Source organism: Battus philenor, unplaced genomic scaffold (genome assembly GCF_028537555.1).
Source record: "Battus philenor isolate CCGP_79_NKW_IND1 unplaced genomic scaffold, ilBatPhil1.0.hap1 SCAF_1, whole genome shotgun sequence".
Classification (NCBI taxonomy): domain Eukaryota; kingdom Metazoa; phylum Arthropoda; class Insecta; order Lepidoptera; family Papilionidae; genus Battus; species Battus philenor.
Genome location: NW_027181661.1, coordinates 9185144 through 9207965, shown reverse-complemented (window position 1 = coordinate 9207965; position 22822 = coordinate 9185144). Strand labels below are relative to the sequence as shown.

Here is a 22822-nt window from a genome sequence, read left to right as displayed (position 1 = left end):
TACAATGTGACAAGACCTATTATAATATCAAGATTCTATGTTATATTACCCCAATACGTTGTTATGCTATAAAAGTATTTTTTGAATTGATTAACTTGATCAAAGTATCAAACACCTCCACTTTCACGACAATAATGCAAATTGAATTAACTAATAGTGCTTCATGCGCCATCTATGTGTATAATTATAATAAAGCGTAGAAATCTTTAGCCCCTCAGTCGTTCGATTTGACGGAGTAATATTATATGTTAATATTATAAGTGCCTGATTAAATTAATAAAAGGACTATCTTTCATCTCATTTTCGTAATAAATTTTTTTATTACGAATTCCGAGTTCGAACATAATTAAAAATATTAAACCTGTGTGTATATATTGAATTTTTGAACAAAGATGATTTGAAATTGAATCCCCTTTTCAAGACTGATGAGCATACATTAAAGATTCTTCTTTAAATATTTTAAAAACAACCATAGTTAACGCTAATAGCCATAAATACTAGTCACGAACTATAATAAAGATGTAAACGAATTAAATGTATTAGTATAGTGTTTAAAAAAACTTTACTTCTCGAGCTAAAGTTGTTTCCTTTTAGCTTCGCTGAGGGAGACCGTTTTAATTTTTTAGCCATAACCAATTCCATTTTGATATTTAAATTCCAATTACAAAACTCTTTTTAAAAAGAAAATTGAGTGCTTCTTGTAAAAGCCGATCCGCTTGCTATAGATGTAAAGTAAGAGGTCGGTGTTGTGAAAATATAAAGCGAACTCTGTTAATCTTTTACTTATATTCATTTATCAGAGCAGTAAATACGTTCCGTTTTAATTACCTAACATAAACTCTGTTTGCGAGCAAATACATAACTTTTCCCTTACTTATTAGCACGGATGCGTAAAATTTCACGTTGCGGATGCATATCCTGTAGACTCCATCCTTTTGTACGAGCTTTAGTTTGCGTGCAAGTGAAGAACAAATTACGTAATTTACATTATCATGGCCTTTTAAAAATATACTTTTGAAATATTTTACTTTCTAGTATTATGTAATAGTCACAAAACTACTATGGGAGTACTAACTCAGGATTAAAGTAAACATAGCAGGATTTTTTTAACTTTATTTGCTTATATCAAAGAGAGAGGGATGTTGTACAATACTAATGTATACACTGATTCCGGAAATGCTCTTTCGCCAAACGTAGGCTTCAGACGCGGGTTCGGTAAAGGTTCGTAATCGTAGACAATTCTTTGTGCATTAATAGCAGTTCTCTCTATCAATGTACACACTGGATGAGATACATACCTACAGGATGATGATGTATAGTACATCTTATCCAAAGATCAATGAATTCAGAAATAAAAAATAACGTTAAGCTTAATGCAGGCAGCAAAAGACCGGTCGTCGTGGCTATCTTAAGAGAGCTACGCCTTTCAGTGGGACTTAGCTGAAAAAAAGATTAAGAAGAAAAATGCGAATAAAGCATTTTCAAAATTTGAATTACTGCATACTTAAACTAGTGCATGTTTACTATCTGTCCCTGCAGACTTTGTACTGCCAAAAGTATATTAGTCTGTCGCATTATAATATATCATATAATGTATCGTAACATTTCACAGTAATAATACTATTCAGGGTGATTGGATATTCGTGTAAAAGCTCTTTTCCAGAAAATTGTCCTTTGTATTCACCTATTTAAAGCTTATACAATTATAATCAATAACCTCATTGTACGCACTCATTTTCAAAAAGTGTCGTAAAATTTCCAGGTAACCAATGTCATAAATTAATATTAAAATACGAGTTTGTTCTTAGTTGTCATCGTTTTAAAGAAATCGAGTTCCAAAAAGTTTAAATATATTAATAAGAACTTCTTTGGTGAATAGTAACCCATACCGGTTCAATGACCGCTATCCCGTGACAGTTGAACCTATAAAATTCAAAACGCTAACAGCGATCACATATATACGTAACACGTAATATGAACATGCGTTATAATTTCTCCGACTCGAACATTTAAAAAACCACTTTTGTGGTTAAATTAAATAAAAATAAACGCATGTATAAGTACTTGTATAAGAACCATAATAATGTATGGGCCTAATGTTCTTGTTCATAAGTCTATTAATTGTAATATGACAACATCTAAACATGAAAGATAAATCATTTTTGCTGCGACTTAAAATTATTTTATAACAAGTGTAACTATTTAAATTGTAGCCATTATCGCAGACACACTTTTAAATGCTACTTACAAAAGTTTCTTTTGCTTAAAGCAAACAACTTAATAGGCCTAAGTCATTAACGATGTACTTTAATAAGAATCGCTAATTGTAACTAAGTTTCACTGCAAGACTTTCAATCAACTTAACCAATACTGTAGATGGCACTTTGCTGCAACCACAAGTTAGTTAAATTTGAGGAGTCGTTAAAAAACTTGTCTATAAAAGCCAAAAAATGGAATTTCTCACGAAGGGGCCAAGATACTTAGTATTATAACAGACTCTTCTTTTAGAAAATATTTGGGATTATTTAAAATGAGTTAATTTTAAAAATAGATAAATTATATTAAATATCCTTTGTCACTTATTAAATGGAAAGTAATAACAGTGGTTTCAATTATTTCCGCTACAAATTTTACTTTATACGATGTGATGTATACCGACAGCTATGAAGGCCTTAAGTTTTTCGAGTGCGGCCTACTTACACCGTATCTACCGCGAACGATGACATACACGAGGTGGTCCCGACACCTTTCAGTCGCTGGATGCGAAGATTGACCGGTGATTGAGTTGACGAAATTGTCAATGAGCATTTTCGGCTGATATAATGATAGTAAATCACAAATAAATGAAAAGTAAAACGTATATTATTTATATAGTGAAATCAAGAAGGAATGACTGATTATTAATAAAATTATCGAGCTAATATTAAAGTAACATTAATAAATAGAATTCTACTCTGAAACGGTTGGCGTAAGCGGATTTCCATCAAAAATTAATTATCACATTTTCTATACTTGCTTTTGTATGTGTCAAAGCGTGTAATTTTAATCGGATTCACGACATCAATGATATTCACGGCTCATAGAATTGACGATGAATTAATAGTTGTATAATGTTTACATATTTATAGATTTTACTAATTAATATATAAAGATTTTAAAGTACCGATAGCTAAATTTTCTCCCGCAATATATAATTAATTTCTTAAATCATAATGGCAAGGTTTAGCAAATCTACGAGATAATTCGGCGACTCAAAATTGTCAACGAAATAAAAATTGTGAAACATGTCCCATCTTCTTACGACACAAAATGGAAGGAAAACCTTGTACCCATTTTAGATCAAAGCTTTTCTTCCTTGAAGTCAAACTACATTTTACAAAGTATTAGCGAAAATTGTCGCAAAGTTACGGTTACAGAAGTTTTATTTGGCCGGTGTAACTTGATGCACATAAAGCTTAACTTTATGTGCATTGAGTTTTACCTCGAAAATGAATTTACATGGAACGAAACAGGTTCATACATTATTTACGCCGTGATAAATATTTACAATGTTTCTAATTGTAAATACATTTACTTTTTCATATTCATATTTCACATTCGAAATATATTAAATAACTAATGTAGCTGTCAGTTTGTCATTTCCATATATTCCTATCCATTTCCCTCGCGCGCATTAATACGCCGTGGGAACAAGCTGTACTGTGAAGTGGTAACACACACACACACATAATTTTAAAACTAAGACAAAACTTTCTTCCGCCTACCTTTCCGCATCCATCGCATCCACGCCGCGTGTGTTTTTTACTGTGGAACAGACAATAGTACTACAACGAGAATCAAGATCCGCGCCGCCTTCAGGACTCTAAGGATCAGAACTAATACCGATATGATGAGTTCCTTGGCCCTTGGCTTCCATTCTTACTATTCTTTTTCATGTTGTAACAAACTGAAGCTAAATTACATTTCTTACTGCGTAAAGTGCACAACCGCCGCGCAAATACAGTCCACTCATATCGCGAAAAATATTGTTACCCCCAAGTGACCATCTTTTGGTCCTTCGGGGCGGACTTATAGGCATAATACTATACTTACTGACTTCTTTCCGGAATTTCTTGTAATTTGATGTCAAACTCTAGTAGTTTACCGAATACCCGTAACCATAAACGTTAACCATACCGCGTAATTTGCACAACACCCCGCAAATACAGTCCACTTATACCGAGAAAAAAATTGTTACCCCCAAGTGACCATCTGCTAGTCCTCCGAGGCGGACTTATAGGCACAATACTATACTTACTGACTGCTTTCCGGAATTTCTTGTAAATTGATGTCAAACTCTAGTAGTTTACCGAATACCCGTAACCATAAACGTTAACCATACCGCGTAATTTGCACAACACCCCGCAAATACAGTCCACTTATACCGAGAAAAAAATTGTTACCCCCAAGTGACCATCTGCTAGTCCTTCGAGGCGGACTTATAGGCACAATACTATACTTACTGACTGCTTTCCGGAATTTCTTGTAAATTGATGTCAAACTCTAGTAGTTTACCGAATACCCGTAACCATAAACGTTAACCATACCGCGTAATTTGCACAACACCCCGCAAATACAGTCCACTTATACCGAGAAAAAAATTGTTACCCCCAAGTGACCATCTGCTAGTCCTTCGAGGCGGACTTATAGGCACAATACTATACTTACTGACTGCTTTCCGGAATTTCTTGTAAATTGATGTCAAACTCTAGTAGTTTACCGAATACCCGTAACCATAAACGTTAACCATACCGCGTAATTTGCACAACACCCCGCAAATACAGTCCACTTATACCGAGAAAAATATTGTTAGCCCGCAATCGACCACACATTGCTATTGAACGAAATATTTTTTGCTGGAAATTCACATTCTTGAAAATTAACTTTCCAATAGCGCAAAAAAAGAAGACCAGAAGTCAGATTATTACATAAAAAAGTATATATCTTGGACATAGTTAGTTAAAATCTACCAAATGTATAACGTCTTTGATATTTTTTATTCATATTTTAAATGGCCAAAATTTTGTCGTTATTTTCATTTATTTACCTGATTACATTGATCTTATTCATGAAATGAACCTATAGCGATGATAAAATTAACCAATTAACTATTTCAGTGTTATTGCTTAAATAATAAATTTAAGACAAAGCCTGATATCTTTGACGCAAAATGTTAATTATCCAGGTGGGATTCCGGTCAATGAAGACACTTTTTTTCTGAGACTAATAAACCAATGCGTTTATAAATAAATTTTAGAAATATGATTAACGTAAGAGACTTCGATTTATTATATTTATTTCACTATGACAATTAACAATAGCAACGTTTTAATTTTCAGCCATACCTGTTTTCTCATATAATTTAAACAGCTATGGCACATGTGCAGTTGGTTGTATTGTATAAAGCTATATTTTCACATACATTTAAAGGGTCACAGCCAATGTAAATATCGTAATCAAAATTTACATAATTTAACAGTGGAGTTATCATAAGTAAACATTACATATATTTTATGCATATATCAAGTTTATATTAGATATATTAGAGTTTAATTATTTAATGGCGCTAACACGGGTTCGCTCTAAAATAATAAAATTCTGCAAAATGTTATCTGATTTTCATATTATGGCTGTAAAGAATACTTTATAGTTAAAAAAACCCAATGTTATTTATTTCTTTATTAATTACACCAGAGTTTTATAGTTGAAATTCTCAGAGGTATTTCTCCGCCGAATCTTCCATAAGATAAAAAATATTTTCAGCCATATATGTGTTAAATAAATTTATAATTATGTTAAACATTTATACTTATACAAGGTTTGCACTCAATCTTGTATGTATATGGATAAGTTATGTTCTACCGACAAATGTTTTATTAAAACGAAGTCACCACTAAAATTGTTACATAGTTGAAGGCACTTTATGACACGCTCACTGCTTACGTTGTTACAAAAAGTAGCAGTAAGCTTCCTTTTAATCGGATCATACAGGTGACTCCATAGCCTAGAGCCACCGCGTATATTCGATAAACATCGTAAATACATGGCAGTCTACGCGAAATAAAACTTTTGACTTCACAACGTTATCTTCTATATACTGACTAAAATTAAATTTTATTTTGCATTGAGCATGTAAAAGAAACTCGAACAAGTTTAATATTAATGAACTATAAATCTATAAGCCTTCAAACATAAATGCAATTGTTAAATATGAAATGAACTTAATTTTTCTTCGAGCTCTACTCGTGCACACAAACCTGCTTTCTTAAATATTGTAAATTGAGTAGAAATTTCGCGGGAAGTTTTCTGACGCTTGTCAGCAATCAATGTGGCTATTTTGATTCAGTATAAAATTTTCATATATATTAATAATGTAATCTTATTGTTCTTAGCAAACACGTTCCTTAATTTTTAACTAATTTTCCGTTTCACCATTTTTTTTAAAAAATGTATTGAATCATAATTTTATCGAATTTTGTTTTCTTTGAAACGAATGGTCGATTCAAGTGAAACCTTCAAAAACGAATACTAAAAAACTGACATGAATCATTTTTTTAAAATCATTATTATGGCTTTATATACTTTCATAAATTTCCAATAAGACTCGAACATTATGTCAAATTAATTTTACTTACGGGTTTCTAATACGTCCAAGAAAAAGAATATCCCATTAGTAAAGACGTTAAAAGAACACACTTTTTCTCATATACTCGTATAAGACATTAACATTAATTTATATTATGTATACATTTTTAACGCTTATATGTTTAAAAATAGATGTAGTCAATTTACTAGATTTTTAAACGACTTCTATTAAGTACTATATACTACTAAAATGTTATTATAGTGGAACAGAAGAGTAATGTTTGGCATGAGAAAATTTCATTAGATCTATTCCTGATCGGATCATATACTAAATCTGGGCACAAACAGAAGTTTAGAACTATTTTAGTTACCGTTACATTTAACTGCAAGTTTTAAGCCTCGAAGCGTTGGTTTGCCAACCCTCTATTAAATTTGAAATCTGAATATTATGAAGTGGATATTACAACGGAAATGAATTCGGAACATTTCCTACGAATATAAGAGCTTAAGTTAATTAATGTAATTATAACTCTTTGGAACATAAAAAAATACAGTGTTTCCAGTTTTCATTTAATTTGATTGAAACAAAATCATTCTTCTTCTTTTCACCCAAAAAAACCCACTTCAACACAAAGACCTGATGATGGGGATCATTCTATTTGATTAATAATGAAATTTATGTCCAAAAATAAATATAACAATAAAAAGAAGTACTAAATCACATTATGATTCATTTGAAATAACCGTCCTTTCATAGAAAGATTATTTTCATAAATAAAAATATTGAGAACCCCGCCCGAAATAATTAATAAGTACTTAAAAGACGTCGAAACGTTAAAAGACACGCCGCACCATGTATCAACTGCCGATTAGACTAGAGGACTAATATTTACAAGATAACCACCAAATTAACTAAGAGCGAAGCAACAGCATACACCACACCGATTTGTCTGATGTACCACTATTCATCTGATCCTTGTTTGTTAGTGGCAACTCATGTATAAATGACTATAATATTAATATCTATTAATCAAATGTGTACATTTATTACAATTTTAAAACATGTTCTATTCAATATGAATTTGAAACGTGAATTTAATCGCTTTTTTGATAATTAAATAAAATAAAAAGGTTTACGGTAGTTTGCTAAAATTATTTCGCCTAATCACGGTAACTTCTCCGTAATTGCACGAAGAAGCCTTATAATTTTAGAAAATAGCATAACATTTATTTTCGATTTTTATCATATACACAAATATAATTTTATTAACAATAAAATATAGTTTGTTTTAGAAGCCTTGACTTCTTATTAACTATTTAGTTCCTGATGTCCCAACGAACTTGAGTCAGCCAAACTTTTCCTTAACGTTGTAATTTTGTTTAACACGAACGCTGAATACGTGTAGAACTTACTTTTTGATTAAATCGTAACTAGTTATTTTACCGCGGCTGTAAATAGAAACTTATACTTAATAAAATTTAATAGTTTCTTTGTCATTTTTTTCTTCGATACGTACGATTATTCTTTAGTTTACTTACCGTTTTAGCTTATTGAAAGTCATAGAACACTAGGATTTTAAATACTTAAGATCGTAGGAAATCGTATATACATGCAGCGCAAATCCGGTCATCATGAAGATCTTTTACGAAGACCTGAGTCTCGAAGTAGACGTATATCAGGCGTAACAACTATCATGATGCTAATAAAGTAACTATAGCAGAAGACTGCCTGAGGAACCTTAACTTGGGTTCATCATCATAATCATATCAGACGATATACGCCCGCTGCAAAGCATTGCCCACCCTCAAAGATCGCTACGATAATCGACCTTGCGCTTAGTTTTACATTAAATATTTTATTACAGTTCTGCTCCAGTGTGTCTGAAAGCTTCAGGGAGAAACTGGGCTTTAAGGCGTCTCATAGAGGACCTTGACCTGGGTCGACCTAGTCGCATATTTAGCATTTCGATTGGTGGATGCTTCAGAGACCTAGACATCGACACAATCAGTTACTGTATTCCAAATAAATTTTTAAGAACCGAACGTAGTTTAATGTGCAAATTACATAGCAGCATAGGTGAAAAGTATACAAATTATCAATAGTATATTCTGCTATTTGAACATAATAATCCTACTACACTGTGTGGCCAGACACATATTCAATAAATGTATCACCCGATTTTATAATAACAATGGTACACTGTGTAAATTGATTTTAATTCGCTGGTGCACTTGTAATAAACTTTACCGCGAGTTGAATGATGAATTTCATTAAAGCATTGCGTTTCATCGGAGCACTCGCGAAATGGCTTCAATTAAAATATCAAAAAACCATTCCCAACTATTATCATTTTAGATTGCGGTTACCTTGCTATTGAATTTTCAAAATTATTAATCGTAATTTGATTTCACAGAGACAAAATTTTTTTAAAATAAATATGTTTCATATTACTAAGTACTTAATTAAAATTATATACTCTTTATGTAGAAAACCATTTAGATTAATGACATACGGTCTTACACATCGCTAAGCAGTTGTAACAGATGGATAAGCATTATATTGAAACCGAAAATCATTACCCGCTAGAATTAAATAACATTAAAATCTTATGTGCATCAAAAAAACTAAAGTAATTTACTATTGTTCATGATGAACAAATGCATTTAAAACTGTAAAACGATGCGCCGATTCCATCTTGTTTCGAAATTGTTCTATCTACTTGCACTATTCGAACTTGTTTACCAGCGTTGACAAAATCTAAAGATAGTAAATGGGTACCAAATTACTGGTTTGGTCTCTACAATCTATATTTTATAGCATTAAGAAACAAATAAAATTTCGACAGTTCAATAGTTTTAAAAACAAGCTAAAGTTATTTACATCTTAACAATATTTATATTATATTTATGTACCAACCAACGTACCCTGTGTTTCAGTATAAACTATTTTTTATAACATAAACAAGTGTAAACTATTTTTTTTTTCAAGTAAATCTAGCAATTTCGAATACACACTTATCTTTCCATACAAAATTACCGGTGAAATTATCAATTATTACTCTTTTGCTACCACTTCCCTTATTTACGTTAAGAAACTAAACATTCGTAATAAAGAGGAAGCAAAAGTAAACCTGGGTTTATGTAAACGGTGATTGGAAATTGCTGTTAATTAATGTATGGTATACTACCTATATAAAATTATTGAACTTAAAAATTATAAATAACGTATATATAAACGATAATGTAGTACAAAAAAATTTCAAAATATCGATTACTACAACTAAAAATTATTATATTTCCCCGCAGACTTATCAGTGCCAGTAGTTTTTGGTATATTGCATTCCAATACAGAAAAAAACTAATATTACATAGCGTACTCTTTACAGGGAGATTGGAAATAGGTGTTAGTTTTTAAACTAAATACTACTACTATTACAGTGTATATACATTACAAAATCTTAATAAATAGTTACGCACTACATAATGATTAAATTGAAATTTATTTAGGTCTCGCTATCTAGAAGCTTTCTTCGGAAATTAACTTTTTTTTAGTCTTTGGTCAAAAGTGAACATTGAAATCCAGAAGTTTCAAACGACGTAACAAAGTTCTCCTTTCTTAAAACGGTGTTAAATTGTTAATGATTGAAAACTATATCCTAGAAGACTTTTTGTACCTAATGGCGATATTTAAGCGAAATGAAGGTTTTTATTTTTTGCTTACAAAAAAATTATATACTAATATTATATTTGTATTTGTAGAATAAATGGACATATCCTTATGAAGGACGGCTATTAACAACAACGTCTGTAAAATACTGAAAACTTTTTTGTACTATTTACCTGATTTACCTCGGAATAAACAATTTACTTCGTTCATGAATAATGAAACGACGGCGCTATTTGTCACAAGACTTTGATACACATTTAATATTTTCCATAATCTATAAGCTTTACTCTAACGAGAATTCTCATTGCTTTAATGGAACATGCAGCCACCAAATTTCATGTCTAAAATCGAGTGCTGCACATCTTCGTAGCGATATAAACATATTTACAACCCGAGCACCTATGACTCATGGTAATACATACATCGATCGAGAAATAATTCCAATTCATTCCTGTCACAGCTGTGTGTCGATGAGTATCAAAAACAGAAAAGTATATAGAAAAATATCAAAACTATTTTAATAAAAATTGATTAACAAAAAAATATCCAAAATGTTATATAATTTTTTTATGTGTTCATTTTTTATCTTTTTATACATTGCTATGAATTTTCTAACAATGTCTTTCAAGACAAATAAGAGAACCAACGCTTTGTGCAAACGTAATTTAAATTCATTGCAACTCTGAAATGATCACGAAGCTCTAGTGTTTACAAAATGCCAAAGTAAGGGGTCCGGTACGGAGACACTGTTACCTTACCACATCGTTGTTATACTTCATCACCAATTATTAAAGGCTTGGGTTTTTTTTAAAATTACTACTATTACACCCATAAAATAGGTAGAAAAGTTCTTTCGCATTTTATATGAGATTTTTAGTATATACTAGGCGCCGCTTTGTTGGATAACTTTTCTGGTATCTTGTAGGTACCGTTGCTGTAGAAATGTTCAGACTTCTGACCAAAAAATTTTTGAGTTAGTGACTATAGACGTGTGTGGTCTTATTATCATGATGACAGGTCACATCCTTCCTATTAAGTAATAACCATTAAGGAGATCCGAAACATGTTTCTTTTTTTTTATGTAAACTTTATAATGTAATTAAAACAAGCCAGATGCAAATAGCACAAACGAAGAGATTTTATTACAAGTTAATACAAAAATATTTAAGAGAATATTTTTGCTTCGACATATAATATGTACATTAATTCAACATTATAGAGATGCTCTTACCTAATATTAATTTTGCTTTGCAATCAAAGGGATTTTGAGATACATATGGTAGTCTCGACAGGGAGATTATTTTACTTTGACATCGGGTTCACGGATTAATTCGATGTCACGTGAATTCTGATTTAATTAAATCTTATCCGTTATATTTAGTCATAATTGTGACGTTGTTTCACCAATTTATATTTCGATGAATAGGATGATTATTATTTTGTGTATGTTTAAACTTTCATAACTGTAAATCGAAGTGACAATATACAATAAGCCGGTCGGTCATATTTGACGCAAAGTAGAACGTAAATGGAGTAGACGCATCTTAAAATGGAAACCTCGTTTACGTTAACAAATGACCGTCCAAGTGAAGTAGTGCGGTGATATGGGCAAGGGGATTGGCAGTAAAACGATTGTCAAATCCTAACATGGGATAACTATGACGTTCTCTAACGTGAACTACCACAGGTGCTTGATAAAAAAATAATTAATTTTACACTTAAAGGCACAATTTATTTTTATGCAATTATTAAATTATCATCATAAAATATTCCTTAGTAACAAATATTCAGAGTCTTTTTTAATCACTGTTTGTTTTTAATTAATACAACTTTAACAGTCAGGGCAGATCATCTTGTCTTTACTATTAAACCATGTCATACGCGATGAGAAATCATTTCACCGTCAAACCATACACAACACCATATATTTGGTATGACGAAACTTACTATTAAAACTTCATTTATTAGACTTGATTTAAGATTTTAAGTAATCTATGCAATAGTTACGTCCTAGCATAAACATACATATATAAACATACATTTTCCGCATAATTTGTTTCAGAAGTTAATAAGAATACCTACACCCAGTGTATAAATCAACAAACATTTAAAACGCAGACTCGCTCATCGATTGCTTAACCTAATCTCGTCAATAGGGGATATGACAGGCACTCGTGTACCCACGGAATTAACGATGACAAACACCGCCGCCTCTGCAGCGACGAGTACTTAATGTTTTGCGCACTCCTGTTGTAATTAAAACTTGTAAATAGGAGCAATACGACCATTTATTTAAAAAAAAGATTAAATTTTAATTTTATTTTTCGCGGATCATACTTAGAGCTTATAAGCAATCTAATATCCTTATTCTTGTCAAGAACAAATCTCCACAGATTCGGTATTTAAGCAAAATTCCGAGACTTAGCACTCCGAAGCCTTTTTATACTCGACTTCTCATCACGGGTAGATTTTTAGAGAAATATATAAGCAGATATATTTCGATGGTTTTATTACTTACTACAAAGCTTCAACTTTAAAGAATGTTTAACTTAACGTTTGACGCCGCCATATTGATAAAAAGGCATATATGTTATATGTAATTAATTTCTTACTGTCGTTAATTTTTTATTGGTTTAATTTAACTAAAAATGCTTCAGATTAATCGCAATTTTATAACTAATTCCGAACAGATATTAAAAAAAACACATTTAAGTAATAAATATATTAATTAAATTAATCAAATATAGGTGTTACGAAATTGCTCATTACGATTGCTATATTACATATTTTTACTTAGTCGCCGTTAAATCTATGGATTCAAATTCATTTCAAAAAACTTTTTTTTTTCTTTTGCAAATCACTCTTTGCAAAAAAATGACTCCATTTCTATTTAAATTACATATATGTATGCAGCATAAGATAGCATACCTCTTCTCAGAACTTCCATTTCTAAAGTAGTATTATGAAATAAAAAATTAAGAATATAAACACCTAAAATATATGAGTGATTATTTTTAGCTAATTTTCTTATTCTTTATCCTAAATATACTAGTGAGAATTCATACCATTACAAAGGTATGTCTGCCGAAAGCATGCTCCAAAAGCTCTTTCTCTCTCTCTGTTACAAGAAGAGTTTTAAAACTGAAATAATTATAAGCACATTCTCATATTTCATGATGATCATGGGGCAGAAGAATATTTAATTAAAATTTTTGTGTAGAATCGCATAGAAATGGCGAAGTTCCTTGACACAAAACTCAATAAATTTTGAGATCCTGGAAATACAACCTCTAGGTATGTAAAGTAGACTGGAATTGAAAATGGACTCACAAGAGATTAAACTAGATTCGCATAACACTTTTTAATTAAAAAGTAGTTAGTATTCGATAAATCGGATAAACGGTGAATATTGCTAATTTATTTTTGTTAACTCTCTATAAAAAACTTATTTATTTATTAAATGGAATATAAATCACTCTCGCATGAAACTAAAGAAACAATATAAATGAACATTTTTGTCTCTATATTATACAGGATGTTTGGTAAGCGATGTAAAAGCTTTAAAGAGGTAAATGTATAGCTTATTTGTAATCAAGCTTTAAAGCTTTAGCACCTATTTTCAAACACCCTGTATTAAGTGAACACTCTGAAATGTGTGTTATTAATTTATTTTTCTATTGTAATGCAAGATACGATCCGCAGTCAAAAATATTAGAGTATGTATCAGTAGTCATAAGTTCGCCCACATCTTAATTTAATTTATATGTGGATTAGTAACCTTAATTATTTGAACTTATTCTATACACGACTGAGCTTTTTCATTATCTTAATATTTTATTATTGTTAAAACAGGTCCCTAAATATAATATGATAGGACTTTCTTTGGGACTTAAAACAAACTTAAATTAATGATAAATAAAAACGGCTTAATAAAAGCGCAAAGCAAATATTATTTTTTTCAATTTGATATACAATGTAACACTTTAAAACATTTTTAACTACGTCAATAAATAAAGCGCCGTCGCGGAAAATTGTAAAAAGTGCACATTGCAGGAACTTTAATTATGAAGTAAACATTTCGTGTAAATTCTTCGTGGGCGTTGTCATATTGACAACTACGAGCCGAGCCTATCTAAACCAAAGGTGTTTTTATACAATTAATAAAGTTTCATAACTCAAACTTCTGAAACTTCTTTCCTAAAATATTTTAAAAACAGGACAAAATTTTTAAACAAAATGTTGATCTAATCATCACTAGTTTTAGAGCAGCCTGCATACTATTGCAGTGACATACTCAACGAATGACCTCGAAGGTACAGGTCATGACAAAACATTTAAACAACGTACATCATACACTTGATATCTATACATCAAATATTTTATAAATCGCAAAATAATTTGACTCTACTACTCTATGAAAAGCGGTGAAACTAATTAAATTTCTAGCCTTAAGAGAACTTTAAACAAAACACAAAGGGGTATTTGCATTAATATCATATAACAAAAGCTAATAAAAATAAATGAATAAACATTCATTTGTGCTAAACCTTTATTAACTTTGCTCACTCAATTCGTTTCATGTGTGCGTTGCTTATTAATTTCATTATGATACGGATTTTATAAAAGGTTATAAAACAACAATAGCATAATCAGCACATGAAAATATTTTATAATGGGGTGTTTGGACATGGCATAAATTATTTATATAAATTAAAAACAGGGTGGGGCCAAAACACTTTCCTAGGAAACTCAGAACTATAGTTTAACTTCATCGCTATGTTAGCGATGAAGCCAATCTACCAATCTTTGCCACGTTGTATTCGATTTTGTAAACAGTCTTGAATAGTGGATTTTTTCTAATTAGCGTTTTCAAGTCTGTGAACAAGAATGAGCAATAAAACGGCGTCGAACGCCTTCTTTGAATCAAAGATGTCAAGCATTTCTTTAAGTTCCGATACTTTTAATTATCAATAATAAGTGTGTTTTATATGTAAGTAAGAAAAGGACAAATATTTAGCCAGTTCTGCACATGCAGTCGTAGTCGTGCAACACACAATGCAACAACATATGAAACACACATTTCTTATTGATATCTCTACCTGGAGATAGTTAATTTATTTATATTATAAATTTGTACAGATAGTCTACAAAATTTCACTTTTGATTTTCTAGTTAGTTCTGAAATCCATCTATAATTAGACACCTGACAACAGCTAGTCTGAAGTTAACAGAAAATATACTCTTGTTAAAACACATGTTACTTTTGAGAGATTGAGTATATAATAAACTTGAGTCAATCGCGGCGTCTCCGCGCTCGCCTACGCCGTAGATGCTGATCCCCGTAAGGAGGAGTCGCCTAGCGGTAGAAGGCTGAGACATGTGATCATGGTTCGATTCCCATACTACATTCTTCACACTTAGTGCATTAAATATATAGATATCACTGCTCACGAACATGTTTGCAGAGTACGAGGAGCAGTGTTATCTGTGTACCATAATACCACACCTCGATCGTCAACCCGTCTGCCAAGCGTGGCAATTACTATACATTCCCCAAAAGATGTCTTTGGGTAAAACCCTGCAGTGGGCATCTATGATCTGAAACGACTTTTAGTACCAGATTGCCTACTATAAATACCAAGAACGACTAAAACAGCTTTGCGATAGTTTGTTGCAATTTACTGAATTTTTTTTTCCCAGAATAATATTCATCCAAAATTTATTATTTATTTTTTTATTAAGAATTGCTTTAGAAAATCGTGTATAATCTTATATAATAAATACTACATCGACTATACTTGAAAATAATAAGAAATATTAAGTTTAAAAAGGGAACGTTCGCATTTATAAATTTCTAAGTATAGTATATTGTCAGTGCATACTGTTCTCGCGAAGCATGAAATACCTAATTGCTATTTCGTACTTGTTTAAATACCGATTTGAAATACCGAATGTAATTACGACAAATACTTATATCAAATATATATTATATGCATTACTTCTTTAGCTTATCAAAATTTCAATATATATCATTTTCATAATAATTTTCATCACAGAAAACTTTTGAATAGTTGCATTTGAAGGCACTTCGTAGAATTAATAATTACGATAACAAACTTCAAGCTATAAACGTAATCCGTAAGGCTATCACCTTACTACATTATACACGGAATACTGCCCCACTGACAGCAGAAGCCAACTTCACGCACTTCACACCTCACCATGTTGACCTATCTATTCATATGTCCATATATATTTATAAATACATAAGACATTTCAACATATGTGATTACTCTCGCGATCTTTATCTGTGAAACCGTAAGGCGTAGATACTTGATATTTGGTAGGAATATTCCTTTTACAAAATAAAACTCAGCAACGAAGGGATTTTATGAAATTCTACTTATAAGAGAGATGTTGAGTTGTTAATTAAAAAAATTGCATACTATCAAACTACTAGCTCTCTAGGTTATAGAATAAGTGAACTTATTAGAGTACTTAACTAACTAAATCCGATGTAAAACTAATGTTAACAACTTGTTATTGTCAATAGGACACCGGATGTTTATACGATCTTTAATAATGCCTACACTGTACGTCACTGTGTAGGGAGTCGTCGCTATCTGCTATTTATCCTATTCATTAAATTTTTGCAACATATCTCCTGCTAGTTATGAACCTATTTATTTTTATTAAATCCATATAGGTAAAACAACAATATTTGGTATTAATTTATAAATAGATGCCAGCGTACATAAATCACAAGCTTTATACATTCGCAGCGAGCTTTTGGCGATATACTTTATAATGATGAATTTGAAATAAATCCGCTTTGCTTTTAAACACATACAAAAAAACTTAAATGATCGGTGTTGTGTGTTTTAAACGTTTATTGAGTAGTGTATGCACGAATAATTACGAAGGGTATAGAGAAAAGAACAAAAAGTCAAATTGTTACCGATATTCATTGGTAAAAAAACACGAATTTTAAGAAAAGCGTACATTTTAATTCTTGAAATCTATGACTGATTTTTTAGTGATTACTCTGAAAAAATCTTAAACTAATGTAAGAATAAAAAAGTGCAATAGAGAAAAGTAAGAAAAATATTCAGGCAGCATATATAAAGTGAAATTCGCAATAGAAAAAATATTTTAAACGAATTTAAAAAGTCACAACGCTCCATTCCTGTAAATGGTTCACCGCTTATTTGTCATGGGAACATCGCAGTCCAACATTAATATTTAGTGCGAACGGACATTTTTGTTAACATAATACGTTATAAGTGTTCTTTAAAAGCTATCAATCTAAATACTACAAATATTCATACCGTGTATAACTATAATCTTCTGTTGTTTCAAATTGTTGGTAAAGGCTCAAGGTCAGTAGTAAATAAGTAGACAATTTAAACAATCGTTTACAATAAGATTTTATCATAAATCATATGAAGTCTGCAAGGTGTCGTCTGCAATGTCGATATGCCAGAAAAAATTAAAACCCTGAGAAAAACTAATTCCATTACACTAGAAACCAACTGAATCCAAATTTAAAGGATATGTATAGAGATGATACCTGACTTTTTTGTTTCATTGGTTTTTGTTTTACTATTTGCCTTATTTGTGCTCCATATTTAAATTTTATTTTAACTCCACTGTAACTGGAGAAATAAGCCGCCTTAAATGCTACTTACTTGAAGCACTTTCGAAGTTTCCTACCTTTTTTAAAACAACTACATGTTATTTACTGTACCGAATGCAGAATAATAGTAATTTTTTTATATATTAATAATCGAAACACCACCTGTAGACACTCCGTTTTGCCTAGTTCTCATTTTGTTGTATTATAATCTTGAGAACGATATTCCCCACGTCACATAAATGTTATTTGAATTAAATTTTAGCTAAATAATTCGAATTATTTTTTAACACCCGTCTATTAACAAATGTTTATGAAATTAGTGCTTTGTCATGAAACACAGCATGAACAATAATTTCTACTAAATTTTTTTAAAATCCTGTAATAATTTTAAATCTGCAAATTGAAAATTTTGTTATTTAAATTATTATTATTAGTAAATGAAAATAAGATTTTAAAATTATTATTAGTTTTCAGACTAAATTTAATTTACGATTTTATCTTCTTAGGTGTTTCCTTTCGTGGTCGATCATGTCCGTCTCCGTTGGCAGTTTCTCCCAGGCTTTTCTATTTCCGGGAAGTTTTAGTGAGCCGTACACAGTGAAGTTGCACACTTTTGTAACTACATCCGTTCAGAGTATAGGTGAGATAGTCCTTTTAGCTTGTACTGACTGCTAATTTATAATTTATCTAACTTGAATACAGACTGGTATAACAAGAACAGTGATATTATATTGCAATAAATACAACACAAAAATCAATAGTTAGCATATAAATCGTAAACCAATTTTGTTATGTGGGTAACGCCTAAAATTGAGTGTTTAAGATAGCTGATTTAGTGATAGCCTATCTAGCAAAAATATAGATTGCTATTTTAAAATCAGTGGAAGATTGTTAATCAAAAACAGTTTAAATTTTAATACACAATTATAAATTAGTCAAAATTTATTATGGCAATCGTATGCGATTAAAAACGTTTTAAGCGTCCTACTTGCGAAAGACCTCCTTTACTGCGTAAACGTACAACATATGTACTAAGATCGTGAAAGTTCAGGAAAGTTCGTCGCGCAATGTCTTATATTCTATCTCTGTAGTCCTTCGGCGGTGTGTATTGCTTCCGATACAGTATGTACTTAGCGTGGTTCGAACCCGACTAGACCAGCGCAAGGGGCTGCAGCCTCGTGGTCGTCGTCCATCAACAATTTCGGTAATAAAGAGTCTATAAAACTTTTATTAATAAAATAATGTTTTACTAAGCGGAAGTTATTACACTAAATTTTGTAAAAGTGTCTTTCAAATTTACAGCAATACAACGGTTCACGTCTAAACTGTGCAAATAAAAAGATGGTTTATATTTCATTTTATTTTTAAAATAAAATATTCAATGTGTGTTTAAAGCACGGAACAGTGTAAAGATATTAAAATTAATACTAGAACTTGGGAAAGCTACATAAATTGTTCGCAACAGATATCGAAATCTCTTTGGGTCAGTATTGTACATGCACCCAGCAAGTTTACAAGTCAATTAGACCCCACATATTACAAGTCAGTAAAGGACACGATAGATTACAAAAGACGACGCGAGTTGATAAAATTTCATTTGATTTGATCACTAATATACGAGGTGTTAAGATTTGATGAGGCATTAGTAATTTATTTAAAGCATCGAAAAATTTCTTCCGAAATTTAACGAAATTTCGACTACAATCATCATAGCGGATTGATTTATATATCGAATAGTAAAGGTCGATGTATTCAATGAAGTATATCAAATAATCCTAAGCCATTGTAGAATTATTGAACGTATTTAACAATAAAGGACTCTAAAAATTTGAACAAAAATTATTGAAACTTTGCGTTTCAGCTTGTTGCTTAATATTACAAAAGAGAAAAAGTTTAATTCATCTTATAAAATTATAAATAGTTATACTGTATTAAGAGTCTCATACACTTGTGTACCGAGTATCCTAACTCTGTTCATCCTTAGTCAGACACAGATACGAAATCATTAATTTCATTTTACAGTGATGTCAGATAATAGAAGATGTGAGTGTAAATTGAAACCACTTCAAGTCATCAAAGTTACTCATATAACACGTTTACTAAACAATTCCTGCCTCAAATTTGCACATCACAAAGAACTTTTGCCCTCGTTCTACAAAGGTATTTTATACGGCGCTCGCTTTACAGTTTATTTTGTCACCATAGTCTTTTATATACAAACTACATCTACTTTAAATTTAAATTTATCATACTAGAAAGGCGTTAATATATATTTAAAAAATCTCTGTTAAAGGATCCCTAATTTTAGAAAAATCGTCTGTATTTGGTGTCAGAGTTCCGTTACAATATATAATACAGTACTAAAAAGAGTATATACATTTAATTTATCACTTTTTTAATGAAACTTAAATCAACTAAATATTGACGTAAGCGTGCCTATTTGAAACACGCCCAATAACAAAGCAACGTCGTGTTTATTAACAAAATAAAATACGCATTCTTCTTCTGTTACGCAAACATAATAACTTTAATTTTTTTCTTTATTAAGCAAAACTTACAAGAGTTACTTTATTATAATTCTCTATTAATTACAAATTAGTCATGCAAAGGTTATTAAAAGATATATAATGATTACTCATTATTAAATACTGGAATTTTATATATTTACACTACATAACGTCGTCAGTGTAAAGAGATATAAAATATAATAAATAAATCTTAGGAAATCTAATACTCGTAATTATAAATGTAATTGACTAATCAATTTCTGTAAACCTCATATATTCCTACTTATACATATATGATTACATTAGTTAAATCAACGTCAACAAATGTCAAAGTAGAAATTCTGTCAAAAAGAAATCGTGGTGCACGTTTATTAAGCCTTACTAAAGATAACACGAAATATGAAAAAAATTTAGATTAACTTCCAATCAGAAAGGTTTTATAAAAGATGTAACCTAAAAGATATGAGCCGTTTATTTTGAAAGCAGCATGAGTCACTTTTTCAAAAAAATCGACTTAATACATACACTTAATACAATTGAAAGGTATATTTTTTTGTTTAAAATATCTTGACCTAAAAACAAAGTGACTTATTCCAGTTACAAAATAAACGGCTCCTATAAACATTTATATATATTATTATTGGTAAGATTATTAATAAGTATTCCTTTAATAATTATTGCTATTATTAAGACCGAGAGTTGAATAAGCGCACATGTTTTGCACGTGTTAATAATAAGCACATAGTTTGCGTAAGCAGCTTAATCTTAATCTTGTGTATGTCTGTTGGTATTATCCAAATTTATTGAAAAAGAAAATGTAATTAGAACAAATCTTTTGCAATAAACTAGCGATACTAAAGTGTTTTAAGATTTTAGCGTCAATATATAATTTAATAAAAATAGGTTCTTAACTAATGACATTTTACGATATATATATATCATTTTGTTATTAAACAAAACAATTTAAAAAAATACCTTCCAACATCATTTTGGTTTTGTTTAGAGATTTTGGTGAATAAGATTGTTCTCATACAGATATTTACAACTATGTTTCGAGAGTTCGTCGTGGTCGCACTAATCTCAGTGATAGTATCATGAATGGGACTTCCTTCCACAGCGAATACTAAAACCAACTTTGAACTTGTGCAAGGAAATCTGAGCAAGCTTCGGTATTAATGTGATTAACTCATATATTCACATACATTCAAAACATTTTGCACTGATATATAAGCGATAGAAAGATTTGCGCCTTATGAATACCTAATTTAATGGAAGTTAAAAAAAAATGTCGCAATAATGTTGAATATATATTGTCATAGATTATTTGATTAGAAAATTGGATCAACTGCTATGACGTCGAAATCAAAAGACAATTTTCACAATGGGTGTTTCCATTAGAAGAGTTAGAACAAAAAGTAACGATGATGGTGACCTTGTTTTGTTAAGTAAGCATATTATCTAACAATTATTGTCGATTACAAAAAATAGAGTAGTATATGTGCGAGAATAACATCTGCGCTGCAGAGTCGTCCTTCATAAGGAGTACGCGTCGGGGCAAACCCCCTCCCCCCATAGGTGTATCGGGGACATATTAAATTCGGGATAGAAGCTGGATGTGGGCAGCACAAAAAAGGCAATCGTAGCGATCTTCGTCGGAGGCTTATGCTCTGCAGGGAACATCTATCGCCTGATATAATGGTGATGACAAACGATATATTGATGGCCAAGAGGTCTATTTTGAAAAACAACTAGTCATTTACAAGTTTATATTTAGTTTAATTTTTGGAATTCTCTAACCTTTAGTATCATCTCGGCAAATTGTAAACGGAATTTAGACATTAAATCCTAGCATAAATACGATATTTATACAACGATTTAATGTCTAAATTCCGTTTAAAAATGTTATTATAGTTTGAAATTTAATTTTACGTTGGATGCATACAAATATAACATATACTATTAAGACGTAATGATATAATAAATACCTGTTATCACCGAGTGTTTTGGCGGGCTGTAGTAAGGTGGAGCGACGCTTGCCTCAGAAGGGCTGTATGGCGATGGGTCTTCATCCCGCTGGTTGCCTTTTTTCACCATATAGCAGCGCGGCATCGCGCCAAACGCTGAAAACATACAAAAATGTAAAATATTGTTTAACGTACTTATCGAATGTACATTAGTTTGTCATTTCCATTCGAATATCCCCTTCTGTTAAATATTCCGTTTTTAACCTGAGCGCAATCATGAAATTATGCCTTAAATAGAAATTCTAAAAATCAAGAACAAATGGTTTTTAATTCATTTATGTCAGCCGATAGACGCCCAGTGCAATGCATAGGCCCCTTCCCAAGATCCTACGATGACCTTTCGCGCGCTGCCCAGAGGGCTATC

The 22822-nt window shown here is 31.0% G+C and overlaps 1 protein-coding gene across 1 annotated transcript in view; it reads right to left on the bottom strand.

Moving 5' to 3' along the window:
• Positions 1–22543, bottom strand: part of LOC137933491 (protein snail homolog Sna-like) — a 41575-nt gene extending 19032 nt beyond the window's left edge. Inside the window, exon 1 of the mRNA XM_068777453.1 lies at positions 22420–22543. Within this exon, the coding sequence (XP_068633554.1) occupies positions 22420–22543 (124 nt within the window). The remainder of the gene's footprint in view (positions 1–22419) is intronic.
• Positions 22544–22822: the final 279 nt, after the last annotated feature.